The sequence below is a fragment of the Lissotriton vulgaris genome, chromosome 5 (genome assembly GCF_964263255.1).
Source record: "Lissotriton vulgaris chromosome 5, aLisVul1.2, whole genome shotgun sequence".
NCBI classification, from domain to species: Eukaryota; Metazoa; Chordata; class Amphibia; order Caudata; family Salamandridae; genus Lissotriton; species Lissotriton vulgaris.
Genome location: NC_141693.1, coordinates 419,307,719 through 419,334,900, shown reverse-complemented (window position 1 = coordinate 419,334,900; position 27,182 = coordinate 419,307,719). Strand labels below are relative to the sequence as shown.

The following is a 27,182-nucleotide window of genomic DNA, read 5'->3' as shown; positions in this document are numbered from 1 at the left end:
ATACTGGCTAGTGGTATACACAGTCACTCGTTTTCCTTTCGCCAACACACACGCTCTCGTCAATGCAATCAACTCTGCTGCTTGTGCTGAATTATGTGGGATACGTGCAGCTTCAACAATCGTATGCAAAGTCGTAACAGCATATGCCGCAGTCGTATCACCATTCGGAAGCTTAAAGCACGAACCATCAACCCATAAGGTACCATCACACTCTGGAAGAGGAGTATCCCTAAGGTCTATCCTCCCTTTCGTTTCTTCCTCAGTCCTAAGGAAACAATCATATTGTTCAGTATCGTCTGTCTCAACTGAAATCGGCAACAACGCAGCTGGATTCAACGTATTGCATCTCTTTATATGCACATGACTCGCTAACAAGGTCAATTCATAACCCGACAACCGAGCACTAGTTAAGTGCTGTGTCTTGGTACGATTCAACAAGGTATCCACTGCATGTGGAACCATTACAATCCGTGTATTGTGCATTACCAAACCAGCAGACTGTCGAATAGAAACAGCCGCTGCCGCTGTAGCTCTCAAACAACTCGGCAATGCTCTAGCTACCGGATCCAAAGTCGACGAAAAATAAGCACATGGACGCTGCTTATCGCCAAATTGTTGAGTCAAAACTGACAATTCACATCCCTCTCTCTCATGGACATACAATGTGAAAGGCTTACTGTAGTCGGGGGTACCCAACACAGGAGCCGAACACAACGCATCTCGTAATTCTGAAAAGCTCTCCTGACATTCGTCAGTCCAAGGAATAGGATTTGGGGTATCCTTAACAGTAAGAGCTATCAAAGGCTTCGCAAGAAACGAAAAATTAGGGATCCACTGTCTACAGTATGACGTAATACCTAGAAAAGCACGTACTTCTCTCTGTGTCGTAGGCACACTCATTTTCGCAATTGCCTGAATTCTTTCTGGGGTCAGTTTCCTTCCCTCCTTTGATAAGAGGTGCCCTAAATAGGTAAATTCTTGTTGACAATATTGCAACTTCGAAAGAGAAACCTTATGATGGAAGTCAGACAAATGACGTAACAACGACAAAGTAGCCTCTTTACAGATCTCTTCATTGTCGGCAGCAACTAACAGATCGTCGACATACTGAATAAGAGCAGCACCATCAGGTAAAATCAGCAAATCAAGTTGTGTCTTCAAAGCCTGACTATAGATCGATGGACTCTCGCAATAGCCTTGATGAGCGCGTTTAAACCGGAAACTTTGTCCTCCTAAAGAGAAGCCAAAGATATCTCTACTCTCCACGGCAATCGGGATGCTGAAGAAAGCATTCTTCAAGTCAATCACCGAAAACCACGTGGCTGAAACCGGAATCAAAGTCAGTAAAGCAGTGATATCCGGTACAACAGGAAATTGCAGAACAACGATCTTATTTACCTCGCGAAGATCGATCACAAACCTATACACAGGAGGCTGTGAAGAATCAGTTCTTTTCAGAACTGGCAAAACCGGACTATTGCACACATTACCTCTCATTTCCTCAATCACACCTTTCTCAATCAGATCATAGATGATCGCCAAAAGTGCTCTTTCACCATCACTGGAAATGCGATATTGCGGAACACGTGGCAATCTAGCATTCGCTTTCAACGTCACAACATATGGCGGAATCTCTAAAAGACCCATGTCATTAGGACCAGTAGCCCAAAGAGAATCGGGGAGAGAAGACAATTCAGCTGGAAGTTTATCTTTAGATAAATACATCGGAGAGATCACTCTCTTACCTAATGTAAGCTGTACTCCTGAAGGAGAACAATAAAGCGTTGCATACAATCTTTTCAACAAATCCAATCCCAACAAGTTCTCACCACAACCCATCGTCAAAATAAGGGGTGCTTCGAAATCACACGGTCCAACAGAAAGAGACAAAGGACTAGAAATCGGATTACTAACTGGGGCGCCAGAAAAACCTACTGAAACATTCGTTAAGCCAGACAAAGGTGCGCCAGGGAGTTTAGAGTGCATGATAGAACTCTTCGCAGCACCAGTATCCAACAGAAAAGGCTCTGACACACCTGATGCAATCACTTCAACATAAGGTCCACTCTGATCTACTGGAACCGAAACAACTCCCTCTCTTTGTCCATGGCTGTCCTAGCAATCATTACCATCCACATTCTCACCTTCAGCATAATAATCATCCGCATAGTACTGTGCCGTCCTACCAGACGCACCATTCTGCTGATCAAAGCTATTCATAGAATTCTGTGGAGGCAAAGAACGCGCATTCTGAGAAAACACACCACGTCCTCTACCTCTAGGAGCTTGCTGAACACCTCGACCTCTCACACCAGAGGCACCATTCGTGCGCTGTAACAGAACCGGACAACTATTCTTGAAGTGACCCTCTTCTTTACAGTACGCTCACTGATTAGGGCCTATAGGAAAACGCTGTTGAGAAGACTCGAACCTTTGCGAGTTTCTCTGATATTGCTGAGGTTGCTGATAATCGCGCTGATTATTACGAGGCGGATAAGCTTGCTGTAGAAAAACTTTAGTCTTCAATTCATTAGTCTTCCTATCCGCTTTCTCTATCTCATCCTTATTCCTATTCTCATAGTACTGGGCAGTAGCCAAAATCTGTGCTGACGTGGAAACAGCCAAGCACTCTCAGAATCCTTCAACCTATTGCATAATTCTGGAAGCAAATTATGAACAAATTTGTCAACGAACAACCGTTGACCAGCTTCTGTACTCATGTCCTGACCACTGTGGTCTACAAATGTCTCTTCAAATCTAGTGAAATTCGGACACAGTTTCGTCTTTTTTCTGCTTGCATGCAGACAACTTGTCCCAATTAACACGCAAAGCCGGCATTAAAGTCTTCATATAATCAATAATCCTACCAGGGAGTTCAGCAATCACATCCTCAGGTTTAGCACCACCTACTTGTCTATCATCTGCAGCTCTAAGATTATTCCATGTATCACCTAATTCCTGTGCATGATCCGTGTGATGAATCTTTCCCCAAATAGGCTGTGGAACAACATTCCCAAACAACATGTCTATATCGGCTAGATTCATAATACATGAATCCGCAGTTTGAGATAGCTCCTTATAATACCCTGCTGGATTTTTACGCGGATCAGGCGAAGTCTGCTTAAGAGCTAAAACTTCAGCGCGCTTCAATGGAACGTGTACCCAGACACGCTGAAAATGTGGCGGAATGATCGGAACAGCATTTGCATCACCAGGTCTCCAAACTGGAGGAACCTCTCGCATCGGATATTGTCGCGCCTTTCTCCTAACCGACGAATCAGGCTCAAACAGACGCTGAGAAGGAGATTCACTCCGAAATGACAACAATGTCGCACCTGCTTTCTCAACTCCAAGACCCACAACAGTCCCTTTCGCAAACTCAGAACGTACACGGTACAACTCAGGCGGAGTTTGTCCTACCTCACCATCTTCCCATTGTTCGCGAAAGAAAGAACACATCATATCAAAAACATATCTTTGTTTCGGTGCTTCCCATTGATGGAAAACATCCATAACACCCTCAAGGTCATAGTGCGAAGGATACGTAACCCATTTACGCGCTAAGTGATCTAACACTGTCCGTTCATCAGGACCAGGCAATTGGCTACGCAATTACTTACGCTCTACAACAGGAGATATACCCAATGAACCCAACAAAGGAGAAAAGAGACCAGCAACGGCATCAGTCATTCTCTGTTGAGCAGAAGGAGAAGTTGACAAAAGAACAGGAGACGGAGCAGAATGAGAAGAAACAGAAGTCGGAACAGTAACAGAAGGAACAGACAACACAGGTGTAGGAGTAGCAGACGAAGGAGGCAGCAAAATCGGCGGCCCTTGAGAAGGCTGCGCCAAAGCAATAGGAGCCAGTGGAAGAGGGGCTGGCTGTTGAGGAATCGCAGGTGGCAAAGCAACCGTAGGTTGCGCAACTACAACTTGTGTAGGTGCTGTAGCACTCTACACATAAGGGGGTGGCGAATTCAATAGATGCGACATTAAAGGATCTTTCACAAGGTCTTTCTTCTCTTCTTGTTGTTGAGGTGGCAAAGCTGGATAGCACTTGTCTACCGCTAGTTTACGTTGCCTAAGCATCTGTTCGCCTTCTTGTTCTTCCTCATTATCCCTAAACTGTATAGCAGCTTGCACCATTGACATACCTCGTTCTCGCTTATTTCGCTTCGCTAACTTAATTTCTTTCTGTTTGGCTTCCTTTCGCCATAGGCGGAAAGAGTCAAACATTGCCAGGCGGGCTTTCTTCTTGAACAGTTTAACTTCGAGATTGTCTAAAATCTCTGTTTCAAAGCTACCATAACGGGGCCACTGTAGGACACCATCCTTCCTAGTATACCTAATCCATACTTCATTATACGTGATAGGGCCCACGCCATGTTTTAAATAGAGCTCATAGGTCGGAGTTCCAATCGGAGGCACCGGACACGAGTCCTCCAATCGGGAATCCCTATTACAACCACAACAAAATATCTTTCCAAGTCTGCTAAGACCAGGCATCTTCGCTCACTAGTCTAGCTTCAAACTTCAAGGGAAATCTCAAAACGATAGTCTCGTGAATACACGAGTCCCTCGGCTTTGGGGCCTGCAGGTACCAAATCAAAGCGATCCCGATGGGATACCAAAACAAAACTAAGGACTGGGAGTCGCTCCATTCATACTTAACTGAAATGTCGATGGCGTTACCAGAAGACCCGTCTATTGTCTCGCTTTACAAATCATCAAAGGGCTCCAAGACAGGGCGACAGTCAGGGCAGCAGTCCTTCGTAGCCGTCGGAAAGCGGGGAACTTCGCAGCAAAGACTTTCGGACCACGACGACATACAGGGGTCGATGAAGTGGTAGGCCTCCCTCCAGAATTTTCACACGAAGCTCCTCACGATCTTCAGGCTTCGACCGGTACCGCTGAAGTCGCCCCACGTCGGAAGCGCCAACTGAAGAACCGGGTTTTAAACCCAGCGGCGCCAGGGGCACGCCCAAAGTCTTCGGATTCACCTGTCTTCGCAAACAGAGACACGGGATACTTCTTGGTGACGTCAAAGATCAAATTTATTGGCTGCAGCCAGTAACAGAGGTCCTAGAATTACAACACGGTGTATGTTCTCAGGAGACTGCTCAAATTCATGGAGCGAGACATCGTATTTTATGCCAAAAATCACATTCCTGGCTAGCATCAATTACTTACAAACTGACCAATCGCGTAATGACATTTCAAAGGTATCACATAACGACAAACCCACTTTCAGCTGTCCAGCCCACCAGAAATGACAAGGCAAAAACCAACATTCTTGCTCGGACAGGCCAAACGAACCCATAATAAAAGGACCTCAACCCATGTCATAAAATAGGCCATAAAGAAGGAACAGAAACAGATGAGAAGTAAGATAGAGGGGTGTGTCCGTGTACCATAAACTCAGCAATGTCCTGCTCTTTGATCTTTATCTGACCAGCTGCCTAACAAGGAACTGGCTCAGCAAGTTTAGCCTCAGGCAACAGGGTCAGTTCACTCAGGTCAAACAGAAGTCAGCACAAACTCAAGCTAAGGTGTATGTGTCCTAAAGACTTGTTAAGCCACAGTCATAAGCATATGTGAGGGCAATCAACAAAATGACTGCCGTGCACAAAATGGAACCCAAGGGTTCAGGATGAAATTGTCAAATACACAGTGAATCCATTGGTGTAACATGACGAAAACACTCATGCATACCGCACTCGTCATTTGTGGTTCGCTGATACCAAAATCGTCACGATACGACGACCTTTATGACCCAGGTTCAGAATTCACAGAACCTCACTTTGGGTCAATTTAGTATTAAATAAAACTGTAAAAAATTAAATCCTGATGAGTGTGACCTAACGTAATCTTCTCAAGAAAGATGACCGGGTCAGCAGCTGCCTCAAAAAAACTGCACAAATAAGTTGGAGAAAAAAGTAAAAATCTGTTCCTTTCGAACTGCTGTGCTGTCTCCTCTGCAGCACCCATGGGGTCGGTGCAAATCTCTTTACTGTTACTACTATATATGGTTCTTTTATCTCCCTTGCAGGTCAAATGTGCTTATTGTTGTGGCAGTGGAGAATAAAACAAGCACTAACAATCCAACTTAGTGTAGCTTTTTATTAATGACATTGCTGGCTACTCAATGAGTCGTTGAATGTGGGGGGTTGGCTGTGTGGTTAGGTAAATGTGATGCCTGCTATATGAATTCAGTGAATGACAGTGGGAAGATTGATGTGGATGGGTGAATATGAGTGAGTAAGTGAATGATTTAAGGTGGGAGAAAATGAAATAATTTTTGACTGTGGTTAGGTAGGGGAATGATCTTAAGTGAGTAGTTGAGTAAGTGACAAAGTGGATGACTGAGAGAATGATAAGGCGGGTAGACGAAAGCTTGTTAAAACACCATGAGTTGACTGAAATGCAACCTGCTGCTTTCAATAACCTATTTAAATAACTGAGAATATATCAGTGAGAGGGTAAGGCAATGTGAATTAAGTGAATGAGTGGGAGGGTAGTTAAATGAGCATGTATGATTGAGTGCGTGAATGAGTATGAGTGAGTGGGTGAAGAGCAGAATGGGTGAGTGTGTCTGTGGGAGTATATGGTTTAGTTGGGGAATGAGAGTATGGGTAGATGGATGAATGTAAGTTGATGAGAAATTGTGTTGAACATACGCCTTGAGAGCCTCACGGATGAGTAGCACGCTCTATAAACAAGATGATTGATTGAACATATGGTGGTAAGACTGGTGAAGGTTTGAATGGAATCTGCTCAGTCTCTGGCCATTTGCCTCTTTCCTCTTAGCAGGGCTGAAGGCTCTTTGGACGAATGCATTCATTAGGCCTTCCAACATGACAGATGTTCTCCACTCAGCCTTTCACCCTCTCTAGGTCGATAAAAGAAAACTACTGACTTGTGTAAAAAAGAACATCTCTGTTCATTCTCTCTTCCCAGCCAGACTTTGCCTGAGAAAATCAGGCATCGGGTTGCTTGCTATGCTAAATTGTGTAGATCAATTCTGTGTATGGACTTACCCCACATCACTCTTTGCAGTCACCAGCCGCCACTGGAACCAAAGCTAAAATATCGATGTCTAATGAGAAAAATGTTTTAAAATTAATCTGTACTTTATCAAACAAATGATCTATGAAGACCGAGCCTTATAAGGTATTTCAGATTATATGAAAGGAGCTACTTGTAGCTGCACAATCAGGCCACAAACGTAAGCAATGTAAAAGTTTACTAGGGTCTGTGACATTAGCATGTCCTCTATTTAATTCAAGAAAATCCTTGGCCAAGCCAGGCATGGAGCAGAATGTGTCTCCTTGCAGGTCCTCTCCGGTCCATAAAATTAAGCCCAGCATCAGTGTCTGTATGTGGCCTCCCCCGCTACGGGAGCCAGAAAGCAGCACCGGAGGATCAGGTGCACAGTGGCAAACAAAGTAGAACCAGTTGACACGTTGTGGACCACAGCAAGAGAGAGGCTGAGGCCTGCGATGAGGCTCTGGTGGTTGCTGACACCCGTCTGGTTAGAACAATATACACAACTCAAAGAATTAATCGTTAAAACAACAAATTGATCCACAATGTTTTAATTCACAAAGGGATAGAGTATAGTAATTATACACAACAAAATATCAAATGTATTGGCGGTTATACAGTTCCCCGAGGAGGAAGGGAGGAAGTGATCAAGTGAGGATGAGGAGGTGATAGGTATGAAGTGACAGTAAAATCAATCAATCGAGCAAAACAATATTGGCAGTTTCATACACAACCAAAAAAGGCCAAAGATTTTGGCAAATTTCATTAAATGAACATACTTCACAAAATACAATTAATGTTTAAATGGTGGCGTGAAGTTGACACGAGAGGAGTAGTTGTCGACGTTTCGACCCTCTTATCAGTGCAGGGAATAGTTGCACCCTTGCTGCGGGGTCTTCATCAGGACCAAAAAAAAGGGGGGGGGCGGATAACCTAATCAGGGTAGGTAAAAGGAAATGTTGTTACTTGAGGGGTATTAATCCAGCCTCATAAGTAATCACATCGGTAGACGTACATTAATGAGGAGAGCGTTATAAACATTCATAAATCGAATTGTAAGTCAAGTATTATTATGTCAGTACGATCATAATATTATCCTATTCGAACCCTAGAAATGAGGGTATCATTAGTAACATAGATTAGACTAATGTGTTGTTAAGTCTGCATTCAAAAGGACATATGAGACATATTGCCCATTGAACGTGAGGCACAGTGGGATCAATCCTCACAAAATTAGAAACAGACCCGAGCGTAAGGGTCAGAGAACTGGCACGTGGGGTGGGGAAGCCATTGAGTCCAGGTAATAGACACACATAGGTGATCAAACAGGGGTACCTGAGATTGGTCGAGGTTGGACTAGATTGACAAGGTTCTGTGAACAGCGAAATTCCTCTAGGATGTGTCTGAAACAGAACACATACATTAAAAAATGTGTACAGCTAAATAATTCAGATCTAGCACAACGGCTGGGGAGGAACAGGCTTACCTGTTGGCAAATGTTATCAATTTGATCGCGATTTGTGGCGTAGCCAGTAGATGGACCTTGCCTGAAAATAGGACAGGCGGACTGATTAATATCAAAACGCGCCAAATGGTTACGTGTTGAGCAGCACATTTAAAGATGCGAGCATTCTAAAATCAACAAGCTGTCGCTTACCAGTAAGGTAGACAGTGTGGCCGTGGGTCCGTACCAAGCTGTATTCCTTCCAGATTCGGAAACGCGGGATTGAATCCACAATACTATCTATAATGGGGAAATAGGGAAACCTTTGGGTAATTGTCCAACGTGGGGACTCACAGGTAGGTAAGGCAGGGTGTGAAAGAGGACCACTACTCACTAATGCCGAATGAATCGGGAGGCTCCGTTCGACGACCAAGACGCGAGCCAGGTTCCCTGTTACTGATATCACCATAGCAATGGTGTCACGTGACGTCTGGGCCGCGTATAGAGCTCGAAAAAAGACTATGAATGTGAATAGAGCTAAGTGCAAGGCTCGTAGTAACCAAGGACGGGTCAACAAACCAGGACCTGGACGATTTCTTAAAGAAATTTATAAAGAGGGCAGGGTGTATAGACCTGTATCGATGTGCAGTTAATGACATAATCGTGTGATTAGTACAAGTCATGTTGTAAAATACAATAAGATCAACACCATAGCTTGTGCAAAATTGCTATATCATAATCTATTACTAAAGTAGAGATGGAGCAGACATGTATTGCCTATTCAGTCTATGGCGTAAAGATCAAGCAAACGCATAGACAATACTTATTTACATGGATATGGCGTACCTCTCAGACATGAGGGTAAAGGCCATTAGACTGGTAAAGGGACTTATAGAAAATATTTATAGAGAAGGCAAGGTGTGTATTATCAATAATGTGAGCACCTGCATCGATGTACAAGCAATGACATAATCATATGAATAGTGCAAATGATGTATATAAAAAAAAAAAACCTTGAATAATGTACAATAAATTCAACAACATTACTGTGCTTTTATCATATTCTATCACTAGAGTAGAGATAGAGCAGACATGTTATTGCCTGTTCAGTCTATGGCGTAAAGATTAAACGAACGCTTGGACAATATCTATTTACATGGATCTGGCGTACCTCTCAGACATGAGGGTAAAGGCCATTTAGCTGGTAGTATGGTAGGGCATCTGATTGATACAAAGGCAGAGGATGTGGTGTGTCTCAAATGAGTGATGTTAATAAATCCACAATTGAGTGTGGTCTCGGGATTTAATACAGGTGGGGACACACTATGATGGGCCTAATATAATGATGAAAAGGACCTCAAGGTAATGTGGCCAGTTGTGAAAAGGAACTGTCATGTTCATTGAGGCCAGTGTCGATTGAATCAAAAAAATAAATCCATTTGAGTTCGCGTGTATTGAGGATATCAGAGATATCCCCCCCACGTGGTCCCAATGTTGCCTTTTCAATTACCACACATCTCAAGCTTTCTGGGGGATGAAATTTCAGCTTAAAATGGTCCACGAGTGGTGCACCCAGTACCTCACATCGGATCCTACTCATGTGTTGAAGAATCCTCTTTTTTTGCCTTTTGTTGAGTTTGTCCAATGTAGATTTTTTGACACGGGCAAACGATGGCATATATGATGTTATTGGAGTTACAATTACTCAGAGTTTTTAGCTGGATGGTAAGATGATGGTGTTGAAATTCTTTGGTCTGAATTGCGGAGTCACAGGCTTTGCAATGGCCACACTTGAAATGGCCAATAACTAGTGGTAAGTCCCACATAGAGCTAATGGTGGGTTGATTGAGTGTGGGTAGAAATGAGCATACCACAAAGTTCTTAATGCTCTTAGCTTTTTTGAACGCATGTAAGGGTGTCTCCGGTTGTTGGACATCATCTGATATCAATTGCCAATGGTGATTAATAGTGCGTTTAATCTTGTTGCTTTTGGTGTTGAAGGTAGTTACGCAGACAATGCGGTTCTCTTGTTGAGTATTTCTGTCTTTGGGTGAAAGTAATTCTTCCCTTGGAGAACCGCATTGTTTGCGTAACTACCTTCAACACCAAAAGCAAGAAGATTAAATGCCCTTACATGCGTTCAAAAAAGCTAAGAGCATTAAGAACTTTGTGGTATGCTCATTTCTACCCACACTCAATCAACCCACCATTAGCTCTATGTGGGTCTTACCACCAGTTATTGGCCATTTCAAGTGTGGCCATTGCAAAGCCTGTGACTCCGCAATTCAGACCAAAGAATTTCAACACCATCATCTTACTATCCAGCTAAAAACTCTGAGTAATTGTAACTCCAATAACATCATATATGCGATTGTTTGCCCTTGTCAAAAAATCTACATTGGACAAACTCAACAAAAGGCAAAAGCGAGGATTCTTCAACACATGAGTAGGATCCGATGTGAGGTACTGGGTGCACCACTCGTGGACCATTTTAAGCTGAAATCTCATCCCCCAGAAAGCTTGAGATGGGTGGTAATTGAAAAGGCAACATTGGGACCACGTGGGGGGGATATCTCTGATATCCTCAATACACGCGAACTCAAATGGATTTATTTTTTTGATTCAATCGACACTGGCCTCAATGAACATGACAGTTCCTTTTCACAACTGGCCACATTACCTTGAGGTCCTTTTCATCATTATATTAGGCCCATTATAGTGTGTCCCCACCTGTATTAAATCCCGAGACCACACTCAATTGTGGATTTATTAACATCACTCATTTGAGACACACCACATCCTCTGCCTTTGTATCAATCAGATGGTCTACCATACTACCAGCTAAATGGCCTTTACCCTCATGTCTGAGAGGTACGCCAGATCCATGTAAATAGATATTGTCCAAGCGTTCGTTTAATCTTTACGCCATAGACTGAACAGGCAATAACATGTCTGCTCTATCTCTACTCTAGAGATAGAAAATGATAAAAGCACAGTAATGTTGTTGAATTTATTGTACATTATTCAAGGTTTTTTTTTGTTTTTGTTTTTTTATATACATCATTTGCACTATTCATATGATTGTCATTGCTTGTACATCGATGCAGGTGCTCGCATTATTGATAATACACACCTTGCCTTCTCTATAAATATTTTCTATAAGTCCCTTTACCAGTCTAATGGCCTTTACCCTCATGTCTGAGAGGTACGCCATATCCATGTAAATAAGTATTGTCTATGCGTTTGCTTGATCTTTACGCCATAGACTGAATAGGCAATACATGTCTGCTCCATCTCTACTTTAGTAATAGATTATGATATAGCAATTTTGCACAAGCTATGGTGTTGATCTTATTGTATTTTACAACATGACTTGTACTAATCACACGATTATGTCATTAACTGCACATAGATACAGGTCTATACACCCTGCCCTCTTTATAAATTTCTTTAAGAAATCGTCCAGGTCCTGGTTTGTTGACCCGTCCTTGGTTACTACGAGCCTTGCACTTAGCTCTATTCACATTCATAGTCTTTTTTCGAGCTCTATACGCGGCCCAGACGTCACGTGGCACCATTGCTATGGTGATAACAGTAACAGGAAACCTGGCTCGCGTCTAGGTCGTCGAACGGAGACTCCCGATTCATTCGGCATTAGTAAGTAGTGGTCCTCTTTCACACCCTGCCTTACCTACCTGTGAGTCCCCACGTTGGACAATTACCCAAAGGTTTCCCTATTTCCCCATTATAGATAGTATTGTGGATTCAATCCTGCGTTTCCGAATCTGGAAGGAATACGGCTTGGTACGGACCCACGGCCACACTGTCTACCTTACTGGTAAGCGACAGCTTGTTGATTTTAGAATGCTCGCATCTTTAAATGTGCTGTTCAACACGTAACCATTTGGCGCGTTTTGATATTAATCAGTCCGCCTGTCCTATTTTCAGGCAAGGTCCATCTACTGGCTACGCCACAAATCACGATCAAATTGATAACATTTGCCAACAGGTAAGCCTGTTCCTCCCCAGCCGTTGTGCTAGATCTGAATTATTTGGCTGTACACATTTTTTAATGTATGTGTTCTGTTTCAGACACATCCTAGAGGAATTTCGCTGTTCACAGAACCTTGTCAATCTAGTCCAACCTCGACTAATCTCAGGTACCCCTGTTTGATCACCTATGTGTGTCTATTACCTTGACTCAATGGCTTCCCCACCCCACGTGCCAGTTCTCTGACCCTTACGCTCGGGTCTGTTTCTAATTTTGTGAGAATTGATCCCACTGTGCCTCACGTTCAATGGGCAATATGTCTCATATGTCCTTTTGAATGCAGACTTAACAACACATTAGTCTAATCTATGTTACTAATGATACCCTCACTTCTAGGGTACGAATAGGATAATATTACGATTGTACTGACATAATAATACTTGACTTACAATTCGATTTATGAATGTTTATAACGCTCTCCTCATTAATGTACGTCTACCGATGTGATTACTTATGAGGCTGGATTAATACCCCTCCAGTAACAACATTTCCTTTTACCTACCCTGATTAGGTTATCCGCCCCCCCCCCCTTTTTTGGTCCTGATGAAGACCCCGCAGCAATGGTGCAAATATTCCCTGCACTGATAAGAGGGTCGAAACGTCGACAACTACTCCTCTCGTGTCAACTTCACGCCACCATTTAAACATTAATTGTATTTTGTGAAGTATGTTCATTTAATGAAATTTGCCAAAATCTTTGGCCTTTTTTGGTTGTGTATGAAACTGCCAATATTGTTTTGCTCAATTGATTGATTTTACTGTCACTTCACACCTATCACCTCCTCATCCTCACTTGATCACTTCCTCCCTTCCTCCTCGGGGCACTGTATAACCGCCAATACGTTTGATATTTTGTTGTGTATAATTACTACACTCTATCCCTTTGTGAATTAAAACATTGTGGATCAATTTGTTGTTTTAACGATTAATTCTTTGAATTGTGTATATTGTTCTATGTTCACACTGGGACCCCTTCCTCCTAGTACTTATTGAATCCAGGTCCCAGTGACTATGTTTGGGTAAACCCCCTTATACATACACCCGTCTGGTTAGGCACACCTGACTGCCTAGGCTTGCTCAAAATACAGAAGAGAGGGACCTGGCTCTGAACGACCCCTGGTGCAGCGAGGGCAGAAGTGCTCCCAGGAGACTGGCATACGCAGAAAGCTCTATAGAAAGGCCCTCAGGAGGTGGAATGCAATTTTGATGATGTGGACACTAGATGCATAGGAGAACTAAGGGTCATGCCAACCGAGGACCTGTAGCGACCTGTGCCATATTTAAAAAAACAGATGATGGACGGAATGCTGAGTCAATCAAACATTCACCCCCCTAGGTTAAATCCATTGTTTTGTGCATGCCACACCATTCCAGTTTAGACCCAGCCATATGCAAATCAGTCCTGACCCTGTTCCCCATGGGAGCAGTCCAACCGGACCATAAATAAGCATCTTGGGTCCGGTTTCAGGGTTTCACCCCTCATCAGCCAGTCCATTTGAATTTGGTGGCGTACCCGGCACTGGACCTGCGTCTAGGGATCCCCTTCCCACTTAGCAAATGCAAAAAGATCAGATGGACGCACTTGGCCAAATAGTGAAGTTAGCCACATGTAGGCTACTGTGGCTGGGCATATTATCAGATGGCCTACAGGAGCGAGTCAGGGATTGCACAGCAACCACTGACTGAGATAACTTGGGGAGCATAAAAGACTTGGGTGAAGATGCCCACAGATGGAGCTTGGTTGGTGTCAGACCTCCCAGGGGCCTTGATTGAGGTACATGACTGGCTCCCTAACCAGGAAAGGGACAAGAATCTGGAAGTGTGGGGAGAACGGAAAGCCTAGGAGGGATGCATGCACCCCACCCCCTATCTGTAAAACTACAGAACTTAATCCCACATATCGAATAGGCCTGATGCGTGGCCGCCAGGATAACCACAGAATGGAAGAGAAGTGAGTGCACAAAATAGGAGGCTGTGTAGTTCGCAGGCTGGAGAGAGAGTTTGAAGAGGTTCCCCAGTCACGGCTTTGGGAACAGCCATTTTGGAGAAAAGCCACGCTGAGGGTGAGAGCATGTCATTTAATAGGCTGTGGGTGGTAGAGTTTTGCCTAGAGAGTCCCCTGAAGCAGCTTACTGGCGAGTCAAGTCTTGCCCAACACACAACAAGCAATTAGGGGCATGGATTGCTATGAACAAACAAGCAGTGGGGAGCTGGGTTTGACATAGGTGCTGTAGGGCCTCAACAAGGAAATTGCAGAGGCCCTCCTCTTGCTGAAAAGGGGGCCTTAACTGGCAAAAGGTGGTAAGGAAGTGTGGTAGGTGGAGCACACCATTAAGAGCAGTAAAAGCCATGGCCCTCATAAGGAACTGTGAATGCTGGAACACTTCCTCAAAACCAAATTGTGTGCTCTTGGACCCTTGCTCACTTTGCCACTGGATTCAAGCAAGCCAGGCTGAAGACGGCTGAAATGCCAGAAACCGGTCCTCGGAAGCTTGTTTCCGGTCCAGGGAATGCATGGCTTGGCAGTTCGGGCTGGACTGTTCCCATGAGGCACAGGGTCAGACTGATTTGCATATGACCATGTCTGAACTGAGGTGACAGAGTGGGCTAAAGAATGGTGATGGATTAAACTCAGATCTGTTGACTGGGTGGGAGTGTTTGATTGATTCATATGCTCCGTCCAGCACCACCCCCTTTTGTACCGCTTTGTTCGCCATAAGTTGGCAGGGTTTGCTCAGACTTGAATCCTTGCTCACTTTACCACTGGATTCAAGCAAGCCGGGCTGAAGACGGCTGGAATGCCAGAAACCGGTCCTCGGAAGCTTGTTTTTGGTCCAGGGAAGACATGGCTTGGCAGTTCGGGCTGGACTGTTCCCATGAGGCACAGGGTCAGACTGATTTGCATATAGCCATGTCTGAACTGGGGTGGCAGAGTGGCCTAAAGAACGGTGATGGATTAAACCCAGATCTGTTGACTGGGTGTGAGTGTTTGATTGGTTCATATGCTCCGTCCAGCACCACCCCCTTTTGTACCGCAACGGCAGCAGCATATTTGGAGTAAAGAGCAGAAAGAATACACGGTGAAACACATGGACCCACTCAGCACAGAGAAAGGAGAAACATGGAGGAGAGCAGAGGCTCCCATGCAGGATTGCATCAAACCCCAGTTGCTCTGTCATCTCCCAACCATATCTAGAGAATTTCTCGAAAGAAATAGCCTTGCAGGTGAGCTCAGTCAAATTGGACCTGAAAACCAGCCCAGATCAGCTCAAAGAGGTGAAGTCTCTAAACTAGGAGAAAGTGAGCAAGTGGTGAATGATAGATCAGAAGAATATGCACAACAATGAGCAAGAGTCCAATACCTTGAAGAAAAAACAATTGAACTTCAAGGCAAGGAGGAACCACTTCTGGTGAAACAACCTCAGAATTAAGGAGGGTCCCATGACAGCTGAAGGCAACAACATCCAAGACTTCCTGAGAGATCTACTGCACTTGGTCCAAGGTATGCCAGGTGCTTACCCCTCAAAGCTTGATTGCACCCACTGAGTCAATATGAAAAACAACGAGGATTCACTGACTAGGGTAGACTACTTTGAGGACAAGGATATGATCATGCAGAGAATGAGACCGAAAGACAAAGTGACCTTTCAGGCCATTAACTACAGCTCTTTAAGCACTGTTCGGCAATAACATTCTGAAAATGATGACGCTTCCAACCGGTGACTGAACACATGAAGGAGCAGCAAGTCTCCTACAAGGGGGGCATCTCTTCCTTCTTCAGTTTCATGGAAAGGCAAAGAAATTGACCTGCTCTCCCTATGGTAACAACAATCCTCTTGGTTCTGGGAGACAATGAGGAGGGTCAGAAAAGCAATACTGCTTCGCAATGCAACAGTTTCTCCTGTCCCATTTGACAGATGGTACAGACCAGGAAGAGACACATTTAGCAACACACAAAAAAAGCTTGGCAAAAGTGAGAGAGGAAGTGGTACAACAGGTAAGTAAGATCAAAAGAAGACCACTCTAAACCTACAGTCACTGTACATGTTGGGAACCCTCTGGAGGACTCCAGTTTGTGACACATGATGATGAATTGTGTGGTGGTTGAAGGGGAGGGCACATGTATGCCTCAGTGGAGTGGAGGCAAGTCATAGACCAGGACTTTTGGTTGATGGTTGGGGGAGTGGTATTTCTACCTCCGTTTAGGACAACCCTGATTGGCTGGGCCCACCAATGAGAGCGGGAGAAGAGTGAGATAGTTAACTACCTACCTCTTCAACAGGTGGAGACCGGAATTAGGTTGTTAAGTTCAATGGACCTATGTCCTTTATTATTCCCCATGTTCTTCCAAGGTAAGGCTTGCTGTAGACATGGAGTGGCAACTGAGATTCCTGATGGACCGGGAAGCAGCACTAGTCATGAAGCAACCGCTCCATTTATTATCCATTAACATAAAAGACCCTAAACTCCCCTATTAAGTGATGTAAATTCTTGAACTGCTTTGGCAAACACAACCTAATGTTATGTTTCTACAAGACACATCTGCAGCAATGGGATCAGTTCAAAATACAGCATAGCAATAATCCAAATCAATAGTGGGTTTCAGCGGGCAAGGGTGGCAAACTTATGCAAGAAACTCATGGGTGGAAGAAGATCAAAGTCAAAAAGGGCAAGTCGGGATAATACAATAGTATCCTTCTCATTCTGCTCACAATATCCCCTATGTTTCCAATCTATGTTCCCTGAACACAGCTCTGGAATCATTCATTCATGAGAGGATACGTGTCATGTTGGCAAACATTGAGGGGGAGATTGTGGCAGGGAACAATTTCAGTCTGGATTTGACCCCTGCCTAGCGAGAGATCATAAAACATAGAAGGGAGCAGGGGTATTGATAGTAAAACGGGGAAGTTAACATACGTCTGTTGGATGCATGAAAAACCTATACCTGAAACGACCTCTCCTCCGCCATGCTATATGTTTCAAGGAACCAATCTTTGCCATGTGTAAAGGTTTTGCCTCATGATGGGGATATATTGACTGAATCTTTGAAAACACTGTAAAACTGCCACCCATACATTTTAGTTAAAATAGCAAAAAATTGGAGATGCTTGGAAATCAAGGTTGAAGGTATATGAATAGGTTACTACTCTGAAGGTGAGAATGGTGAAACCGATTAGGAAGAAGTTGTGAAAAGTAGCATATCCTTTCTTGGAATTACAGTTAGCCATAAAGAAGCAGTGGACTACTGCTGCGAAAACATTTTGGGCTGTTCCTTGAAAATCTTTGCGGGTACAGAATTCAATCAGTTGGAAAGAAATGTAACCTTTCTGATTTTGTACAATGCACATAGATTTACAAAATAGTATAAAATATTAATAATATTATTGTTTTTAATTGATTAATTTAGAAAACTAAACTTATTTTACATTTGTACAAAAAAGTTAACAATTTTGTGGTTGTAGGATTGATTTTCCACACATATTGTAGCATCTTTGTGATGCAACTTTGTATATAATGTGAACCATTTGGTTGGTTCTGGGGATCTGCAACTATGTGGGTTTGAGTCTCTGCAGGGTCAATAGTCACACATAACCGTGTACTTTTAGTCTCTGTTACAGAACCCCAATTGAGGACAGCTGTTGGAGTTAGAGAAACTTGAAGCATTGTTGGGCTGTAAAGTCAGCAGACCGAATTATTCCTTTTGAATCTATTGATCTCTCTTGAGATGGAAACCTAACTGCAAGCAAATTTCCCATTTCCATGGTAGAAATATTTCTTTGATATCTGTGACTTAACATTACTGCTTAGGTTTAACAGATGGTGAACAGTCAATTGGCTGGCCATTCCAGAAGCAAATTTATGTGGACTTGAGAAGGTGGAAGCCCTTACACCGATCATGGTAGGCACATAAACATGATTACCATACTGCCACAGATCCGGTATGTTTTCCAATCACCTCTAGTGAGTATCCTGACACAGGACATGTATACCTTACAAACCACCTAATTGAGTTTGTCTCTCATGAGCAGAAGACCCTATAATCTCAAAAAAGATCTTTAGGGCACCCAGGGAAAGGTTGTTCCTGGCTTGCCCAGATTTTATCCTGTACCACTGGGCTGCACACCTCCACATAATCTCTGAATAGACTGTCAGAGAGAGCAAGAAAAAATGGCTCTTCCTGGACAGGGCAGTAGTTGGTCGGTCATTGTGGGTCGTCGTCCCTCTAGGAAGAGCCCTGCCCCATCAATACACACTCCTGCTGATCCCAGTTAATACAGTCCTGGAGGTGTGGGACATTATAGCAGAGATTGGAGCCGTGACCACTTTTGCATCTCTGAACACAAGTGTACATTCACACCGGGCATGAGAGGGGAAAACTTTTATCAATAAGAGAAGGGGAAATGTGGAATGTTGGCTTTCTTTATCCACAAAGCCAGATAAAGCCCTAAGCCCTTCACTCAGTGTAGGTCCTTAGTTTGGCATTGGCAAACAGACTCTAGTATTGCCAATGTCAGCACTGCACTCCCCACCCTACTAATTCAAAGACAGCCACTAGACTGCTGAACCACTTTCAAAAGCTTATTCGAGCCCATTCAGGTACCAAAGGTCTAGCCTACAACATCTATTGGGCCCTGCAACTCAAGAAGCCCATCGTACGATGGCCAGATCAATTGAGTTGATAGGGAGACCTTCAAGATCCGCTTCTAGATGAGGTATAGGAAAGCCTCTGGTCTGATATTCCCATGGTTAACAGAAGCATCTCCAACATGCAGTCGGCCTATAAGGTAATGTACAGGTGGCACATGATGCAAACACACCTGCACTGCCTTTTTCCATCCACCTATGCCTCCTGCTGGAGATGTGAGAGAAGAATGGCCTTACCTTAAGTTATGGTAGTCATGTAGGGGCATCCAGATCTACTCGGAGGAGATCCTGGGGCACATAAAAGGGGTTTTAGAGCCCCCAGTCCCGACCGACCCAGCACTCGCAATTCTGGGCATTAGACTGGCACAACTTTAGGGGATGAAAACATGTGAATGGCCGTATTAGATATCTTATGTGCTGCAAAACAATTGAATGCTAGATTAAACTATTCACAGTGAGGTGGTCTTATCGGATTCAGTAGATTTCTGAACTGGGACCTCCTTGTTTTTCACCTCCTCAGCTGAAGGCACTCCAAGTATTCGACTAAGCTTAGCAGAGTGGTTTGCATGTGGGCCCTCTCTCCTTACCTTGGGCCAAGTGGTACATCACTCATGCCCCCTTAAACAGTACAGTTGCCCAGAAGACCAGGTGAACTTAAAGTAATGGATAAAAACCTCTATACCTTGCCTCTGCCAATAGCATTCCAGTAAGGGTGGTCACCCTAGATCCATATCTGTAAAGGAGGATGACTGCAGTGGATACTGTTTGAGGGTCTTTGTACTTGACGGTCAAAGTTCCCACTGGGTGTACTGGGAAAGGAGAACATCTATATTTCCTGTCTTTTGCATGGCTCATATAAAAACAATAAAAAAGATTCCAAACACAAAGGCAACTCAATGTTTTCAGGAACTGCTGACTGTTTCAGAATCTCTTAAACAGTGCCAAACAAACTCCCTAAACATTTCATGTTTAGGTCGCATTGGCATATTTTTGTTAAGTGCATTTGTTACCCATACAGAAATGTATGTATATGTATGTTTACAAAACGTAGCTGTTCCTTCACTTTTCATCTAGTGTGTATTTTGGACACAAATATCCTCACACCTAGCCTCTCTGAACTGAGCACGGCAGGCAGGACACAAAAGTTGTGTTTTTTTGGGCATTCAGGTTCCTGCTTTTAAATGTATTCATTTTACATTAAAAAGTGCAGTTTGGAGTTACACAAACATTAGCAAAGAATGGAATGGATATATGTGGGCTTGTCATGACTTGTTGATTACTAATATTATTTGCTACTTGCTGCCTCCAAACTGGACAGTGCGCGATGGCTCCACTTCCTCTTCTTTCATCTAGAGCATGGGCCAAGTACTGATTGCTTCATCTTAACCCGTTGACCGCGGCTGGAATTCCGCCGCGGTGCGGGTGATTTATGACTAGGCCTGGTCAGGACGGCCCCCGGCCGTCCTTTGCACATGCCCACTGTAACGTCAGACGGCGGGGGCCGTCTGACGCACGCAAAGGGTTAATTAGGGTCCTTCCACTGTTGACGCTTTGATTGAGATGCTATTTTTCTTGTTCCTCTTCTCCCTGTCTTGTTCCTTCTTTTTTATATTCTTCTTCTCATTGTGTTGCTTCTTCCCTCCTACACCCCTTGTCAGTGCTGCTTCTTCTCTCCCAGTCCAGCAGTCCCACTTATCCATTTTGTATCTTCCCTCCCTCATCCACCCTCCTGTTGTCTGTGTTGCTTCATTCCTTCCACCCTCCAAGTCCCCGTTGTCACCGTTTCCTCTTTCCTTCCACACTCCTGTTGTCGGTGTTGCCTCCTCCTGTTGTCTGCGTTGCCTCTTAACTTACACTCCTGATCGATTCCCCTCCCTCAACCACCTTAAGACGGTTACGGTGAGTAGCCGCACTTTACAAGCCACCTGATTGATTGATTGTTTAATCTTCTCTTTTCTTTCCAACCCCCCTACTCTCCCGTTGTCTGTTACCCACCCCTACTGTAAGAAGGAAAAGTCACTAGCCGTGTGTCATATTGTTTTTTTTTTTTTAAATAACTTTAATAGGCCTTTTTTTAATAGAACTATTTGCCACACTGCTATGCAACATAGACTTTGGCAAAGCCAATAGTTTTACATAGGTGAAGCCTATTGGCTTTGCTAAAGCTTGTTCTTTAGATAAGTGGCTCTAGCTGAACCATCCAGTCTCAGTAAAGTGAAAGCAAAGGACCTCCTGTCTGATGGGCCACTTTCCTCTCATCTCACTTTCAGATTTTTTTTATTTTTTATTTGTAAGAGCAGACAGGCCGAGGGAGACGGAACTGTCAGAGAGGTAGGAGTTTGCCGATGTCAATTTTGGCCTGCATTATATTAGTACAAAAGCCTTCTTTGGACGATTTTTCTTTCCCATGTATTAGAAGGGATTGTCGTCCAGCTTTAATGTCCATTTCAGAAAATGCTCTAAAAGGATGGTTGAGTCACCTTCACAATTTAATGTTTGCTGGAATGTAAATACATGGATCTGACCCTGCTGTAATCAATGCTCTGATTAAGTAAATCAGAGCTTGGGATGGAAAGACACTAGTGTTACCTTCCATTCAGTGCAGCAAATAGGCTGCTGGTTAGTCTGCCTCAGGATTTTCTCAAAAAAATCCTAGTTTATTTGTTAGTACAAAGAAACAGTACTATCATTGTGTTATGTTTTTCTGTTACTATGTTGTTGTGTGGCAAACAGAACTACTGTAAGCAACTTTTCTCTTAGCTTCTAAATGGGTAGGTACACCTAACAATATCCCACCCCCCTAACATGACACTCAGTCCTGAATGGCCATCCTCTGCATTTTCACACCCTTCCAACAGCCACACATCTATCTCCTAGCTGGCTTGAGGCTCAGAAACCTGTAGTAAGGCCTGAGGCCAGATCATATGAGTAACAACATTTTTAGGGCGGTGAAGTTAAGGATATAAAAGCTACTTTTTCTGTGTAATGAACAAGAGTGTTGGTCTCTCAGGGTTCTGAGAAAGACCAATTCCTTTCAAAGATAACTCGGATTGTAAGTTCAGTCTCTTGAGGGGCTGTCAAATCCACGTTGGTGTGCATCTCTCCTATGGCAACAAGAACAACTGAAGACCTAAGCTCCAAAGGGATGCAGCAGGGTTCCTGTCTAGGTTTAAGCACAAAGTTGTCAAAACATTGTATTTCGGCCCTAATTATGATGTCGGGTGGACACCATTGAGGGAAAGAAACCAACCGACCATGGGTCTGTGGTTCCACATTCTCCATTAGGATGCGACTGAACATAGTGCGGTCCCCAACTTACATTTTTCAATGGGAGCTTGTGGGGCGGGCTGACACTGTGGTCAGCACAAGCTCCCATTGAAAAATGGAAGTTTGTACACATCTCTGCACCGTGTGTGGCAGGTGCCTCAAGGTGCCTACCACATGGTGCAGGGACGTTGAGTCCCAAATATGGAGGCCCAGGGAGAGGGGACCCTGCTCGGGGGCTGAAAACACTTGCTGACAGCCTTTTCATGTCTGAAAGCCCAACATGAAAAGGCTGTTGGAAAGTGCCATCATAATCCCCACGACGGATTCACCATCCATGAGGGATTATGGTGCAGTTCTGACTGGCCGACGGGCTCCTTGAGCCTGTGTAAACCGAGTAGGATTCCCCGGCAGGTTTAAACTCCGACCGCCGCAATCCTAATGCGGCATTCGAAGTTTAAACCTACCATGTCTAGTCAGAGACTTTCCAACCACCTTGTAATTAGGCCCTTAGTGTTTGTGAATGTTCTGCCATGTGATTTGAATGGAAGCTCTACTCATACTCATGGTTATTTCTACGTAGTCGATGATGGCCCCATTGGCCATTTGTTGTTGACAATGTAGACATCCCAATGATCTTGGGATCGAAAGGCATGATCATGGTAGAAGTGGATCACAATACCCCTTTATGAACTGCTCCGTTTGCTGCCTACTGTAGCAAGAGGTCATCTTGATCAACAATTGTACCTATGTGTCTGATGGTGAAAAGGATGGAGACTCAGATGTCCCTATTTGCTTTGATTAGCCTTGTACGTGGGTAATTTGGCACTTATTCTTGGCTCGATAAATCTCAATGAACCTTGGAGCTTTGTGCTTTATACTCTATAATAAAAACTATTATCTTTCCTTCTTCCTCAAGGCTAGAAAAGACAAGTGCAGAGCTGCGAGCCAAAGTCAACCGCCTGGAGGATGACATGGACCAAGGAAGGAGAAAGTACGCCATGTTGGAGATCAAGCTGCGGAATTCTGAGCGTGCGCGAGAGGACGCTGAAGGACGCAATCAGTTGCTCCAGCGAGAAATGGAGCAGTTTTTCGCCACACTGGGAAACCTGTCACTCGGATCAAAGGAAGAGGACGTCTGAGCCCAATGTCTATGAGAAAAGGACAAGCCTGGGCAAGACAAGTGAGGAGTGGAGAGTGGCTGGTCCAAGCATTCCTTTATCAATCTATGCATCAAGTGTTGAAAATGAGGCACTCTTTCCAAGCTGACCTCCCTTAAAATGCTCTAGGGAGAATGTACAGGCCTCCAGAGGCTAAGGCGAAACTCAGTTTACACCTGGAAAAAATCCATTCCAAGTATAATTTACATTTTCCAAAGTCTTTTGAAGTTAGGATGACTTCCATGGACCCAGCATTCTATGCACCTTAGCATTTCCACGGCTGGATCCGACGATAGCAAGCCATTTGATCTAATGGTTTTTTTTTTTTATAATTCATTGAAAACTCTAAAGCCTAACAATATTATTTTAAATCGGTCCTTCGTTTATATTCAGATTAATTTTATTTAAAGAAGCCGGCAAGATGGACAGAATAGATTTGTACAGCGTGTTACGTGTTTACATTATCGGTATAATGTGCCCGTTGAAAATCCTCAATTTTTTTTATTAACTGTTCCTAAGATGCATCCTCTCATTTCCCCATTATTTTATGTCCAAGGAATCTGAAAATGTTTTTGTAATCGCCTTTTCTGGTGGTCATTCTTCAATCAGAGTGATCTTTTTTCCTACGTTGCAGTGTTCCAAATGGAGCTGTACCAGGATGCACCCGGCACTGGTTGCTCCCAAACAGCACAGTGACATTGTGATGAACATGGACTCATAGAGGAAGAAAAACATGATAAATGGGGAAGAAACTAGCCTCAAGAATGACATGAAAGATGAAGTGTGTTTCCCTGTTGCTATATCCCCTCTTGAGGACTGGTTGCCCTGACCGTATTTGCACTGAGCATCATGTAGCTTATTCCAATTGTACGTGATTCATAATAAACGACTGGGCGATGGGCCTAGCTTGCTTTTGTGGCGGGGTGATGTTTGTCGGCACTGTGCCTCTCTTCACATGGTACTTATGCACAGGTTTATGTGTGAGGCAAGGCTCCGTAACCACAGCTTTGTCTAAGGATACCTGTCCTGCCATTACCTCGGACACCATTGCCTATCCTACCATTAGCTTTACTGCGAATAACTCGACAATTTTATCTCATCTGTCTATATGCATAAATAATGTTGTCATAATCTCAACACCATTTCTATCTATAAGTTCATGGGAAAATCCCTCTAGCATTAATGCTTAAACGCCAAGGGGCATATGTATAAGCCCCTATCTCCGGCACTTTTTTTACACTCCTGTGGCCTACCGCCATTTTCCATATTTACAAGGTGGCCACTTAACGTGGTTTAAAGCCACTATGTAAATATGTCCCTTTCCACTGCAGTGCTCTGCGGCAAAGGGTTGTTCAATGGGAGTTTCACCACACACCCATTGCTTTTTGACGCTGCCCCAGATTTTCTGCAGTACATATAGAACGAGCAAACTGCCATTATTGATTGTGTATGTGCAGCAAGGTGTCCCTTCCTGCACATAAATGATCGCAGGCACCTTTGTAACATGACAGCAGGGTGCCTGCGCTGGGCAGTCTTTTTTGCGCTGTATTCTTGTGAATATGGCACATCCCTATGTTTACACAATGTTGGAGCGTGGCGTTGCCAATTTGTTGTAGCACTGCACTCCGAATTCTTTTCGTAAATATGCCCCTAAAATTGCACACACACAGATCACGTAATAACTCTAAGCCATCAAATCAAAAATATGACCAGCGCACCCACCTAAAACGCATCATTCCAAGCGGAGTTAGATTTCAATCTGCTAAAGTGGCTACTCTGGACCAATGTGGGAAGTCACCAGAAAGGGCTACAGTGCCACACCAAAGGCAAAATGTGTGCTATCTGAAGGCCAATGTAGGCATATTGGACAGAACAACTGCTGACTGCAGACGAATATGACATCTCTGAGAGGTTAACCTTTTCCGTGCTCATGACGAGCTGAGCTCGTCATGAGGCACGGTGCTCCGGTGCTCATCGCTCACATGTGGGGATAATTCCCCTGCTGTGCTGAGCATTCCACGGGAACGGGTGTGGTCATGACGAGCTCAGCTGGTCATGAGCACATAAGCACTGTGCCTCATGACAAGCTGAGCTCGTCATGAGCACGGGGGCGCTGTGCACGCCCCTCTGCCAAGCGGGGGAATTGCCCCTGCTGCGAAGAGGTTAAGGAGGGTGAGAACTCAACGAACAGTGGGCAAAGGACAGAGAAACCAGAAGCTCTGACCCTAGATGAGAATGCTACCTTTGCAGTGAAATGCAAAGTCAATTTTGCCGACTGAAAGTGGGAATGAGAACCCTCCTTTTTGAAGTGTTCATGGAGAGGAGGACTTCCCAGGCCATGACTCCTCCAGTACACCATGCTCTTGTTTATAGAGATGCATCTGCTATAGAGATTCATCTGCTATAAATGTAGACCATCCCTTCCATCCACGTAGCCCAAGTCAGAACCTTCTTCCTCCTACATTATGTTCATCTCCTCAGATTAATTGATATATATGTTGTGTGAGTCTCAATTAAAGAACTATGGTAGGTGAAATCGATTAGTTGCTATGTGACAACTCCAAGCATCCAACTCTGAACCTAAGAAAGTACATAGAAGCACATAGAAGAAAGAGTATGTATGTATGTTGCAAATCTGTTACCCAGTAAGTGAATTAATGGCAGGGGTAATGGAATCGTTGTTGCAGCGGTGTTTTCCACGTAAGTATAGATTTGCTGCATTTGCCCCATAATCCTTCATTCATCTGGTGCTTAACCTGCATGTTGTTCTAAGCAGAAACGCGTCAAAGTTACTAAAAACGCAGTGACCAGTGCTTAATTTGTAAAAAAAAAAACATAAGTGAGAGGAGGTTGCACCACACATTGCCCCTGCTATGCTGCCAATTAAAGTACCAACACAACTACTAATCATCACACTCTTACAGGTGTGCCAGTTGGGATTATCTCAGGCCCCCCAAATCTATGAGAAGGGCTTTAGCAGGAGGAAATAGTAATTTCTAGTTTATACTAAAATTAATATTTACCTGTTATTGTGGTCATCCCTAAATTGGCCAGACAGCACCACTTTGTGGCGGATTGTCGCAAGCGCTGTGTCCGCAAATTCAGTGCTGGTGCCGAGCACCGGAAACCACTGGCTCAAATTAAAGCACTGAACTGTGATACAGGTGCCCACGCACTGGTCGGGGCTTTGCATTGGTTGACCTCTCAGGTACCTATTGTTCTATTTGGGTGTTAAATTAGTTCTAATAAGGTGAATCGTTTGCCCAGAGAGTGTTAACTTGTCAAAATGACAAAATAGTGAAGTAAAGTTACCACAAACTGTGCCACATTACGTCGCATAATTAGTTTTTTTCTTGCCACATAATTTGGTCAACACTATTGCATCATTCCATGCAACCCATCCTACGGTCCGAACATCCACTCCCTCCTTCCCACAGAGGCTCCGTAACCCCAAATTCAACAGCATAATTGCAGCATTAAAAGATAAAACCTGCCATGCCCATCCCTAAGAACGATGTAACTAGACATTCCTGAACAAAAAACGTCCTGTTTACATATAAAGGCCTTTGTT

The 27,182-nt window shown here is 43.9% G+C and overlaps 1 protein-coding gene across 2 annotated transcripts in view; it reads left to right on the top strand.

The window, feature by feature from the left end:
* Positions 1–24,517, top strand: part of ARHGAP22 (Rho GTPase activating protein 22) — a 441,023-nt gene extending 416,506 nt beyond the window's left edge. For both annotated transcript variants that reach the window (XM_086921793.1, XM_086921795.1), the window contains one exon: positions 23,371–24,517. In XM_086921793.1, coding sequence (XP_086777919.1) covers positions 23,371–23,593 — 223 coding nt within the window. In that variant the 3' untranslated portion in view covers positions 23,594–24,517. The remainder of the gene's footprint in view (positions 1–23,370) is intronic.
* The last annotated feature ends 2,665 nt before the right edge of the window (positions 24,518–27,182 follow it).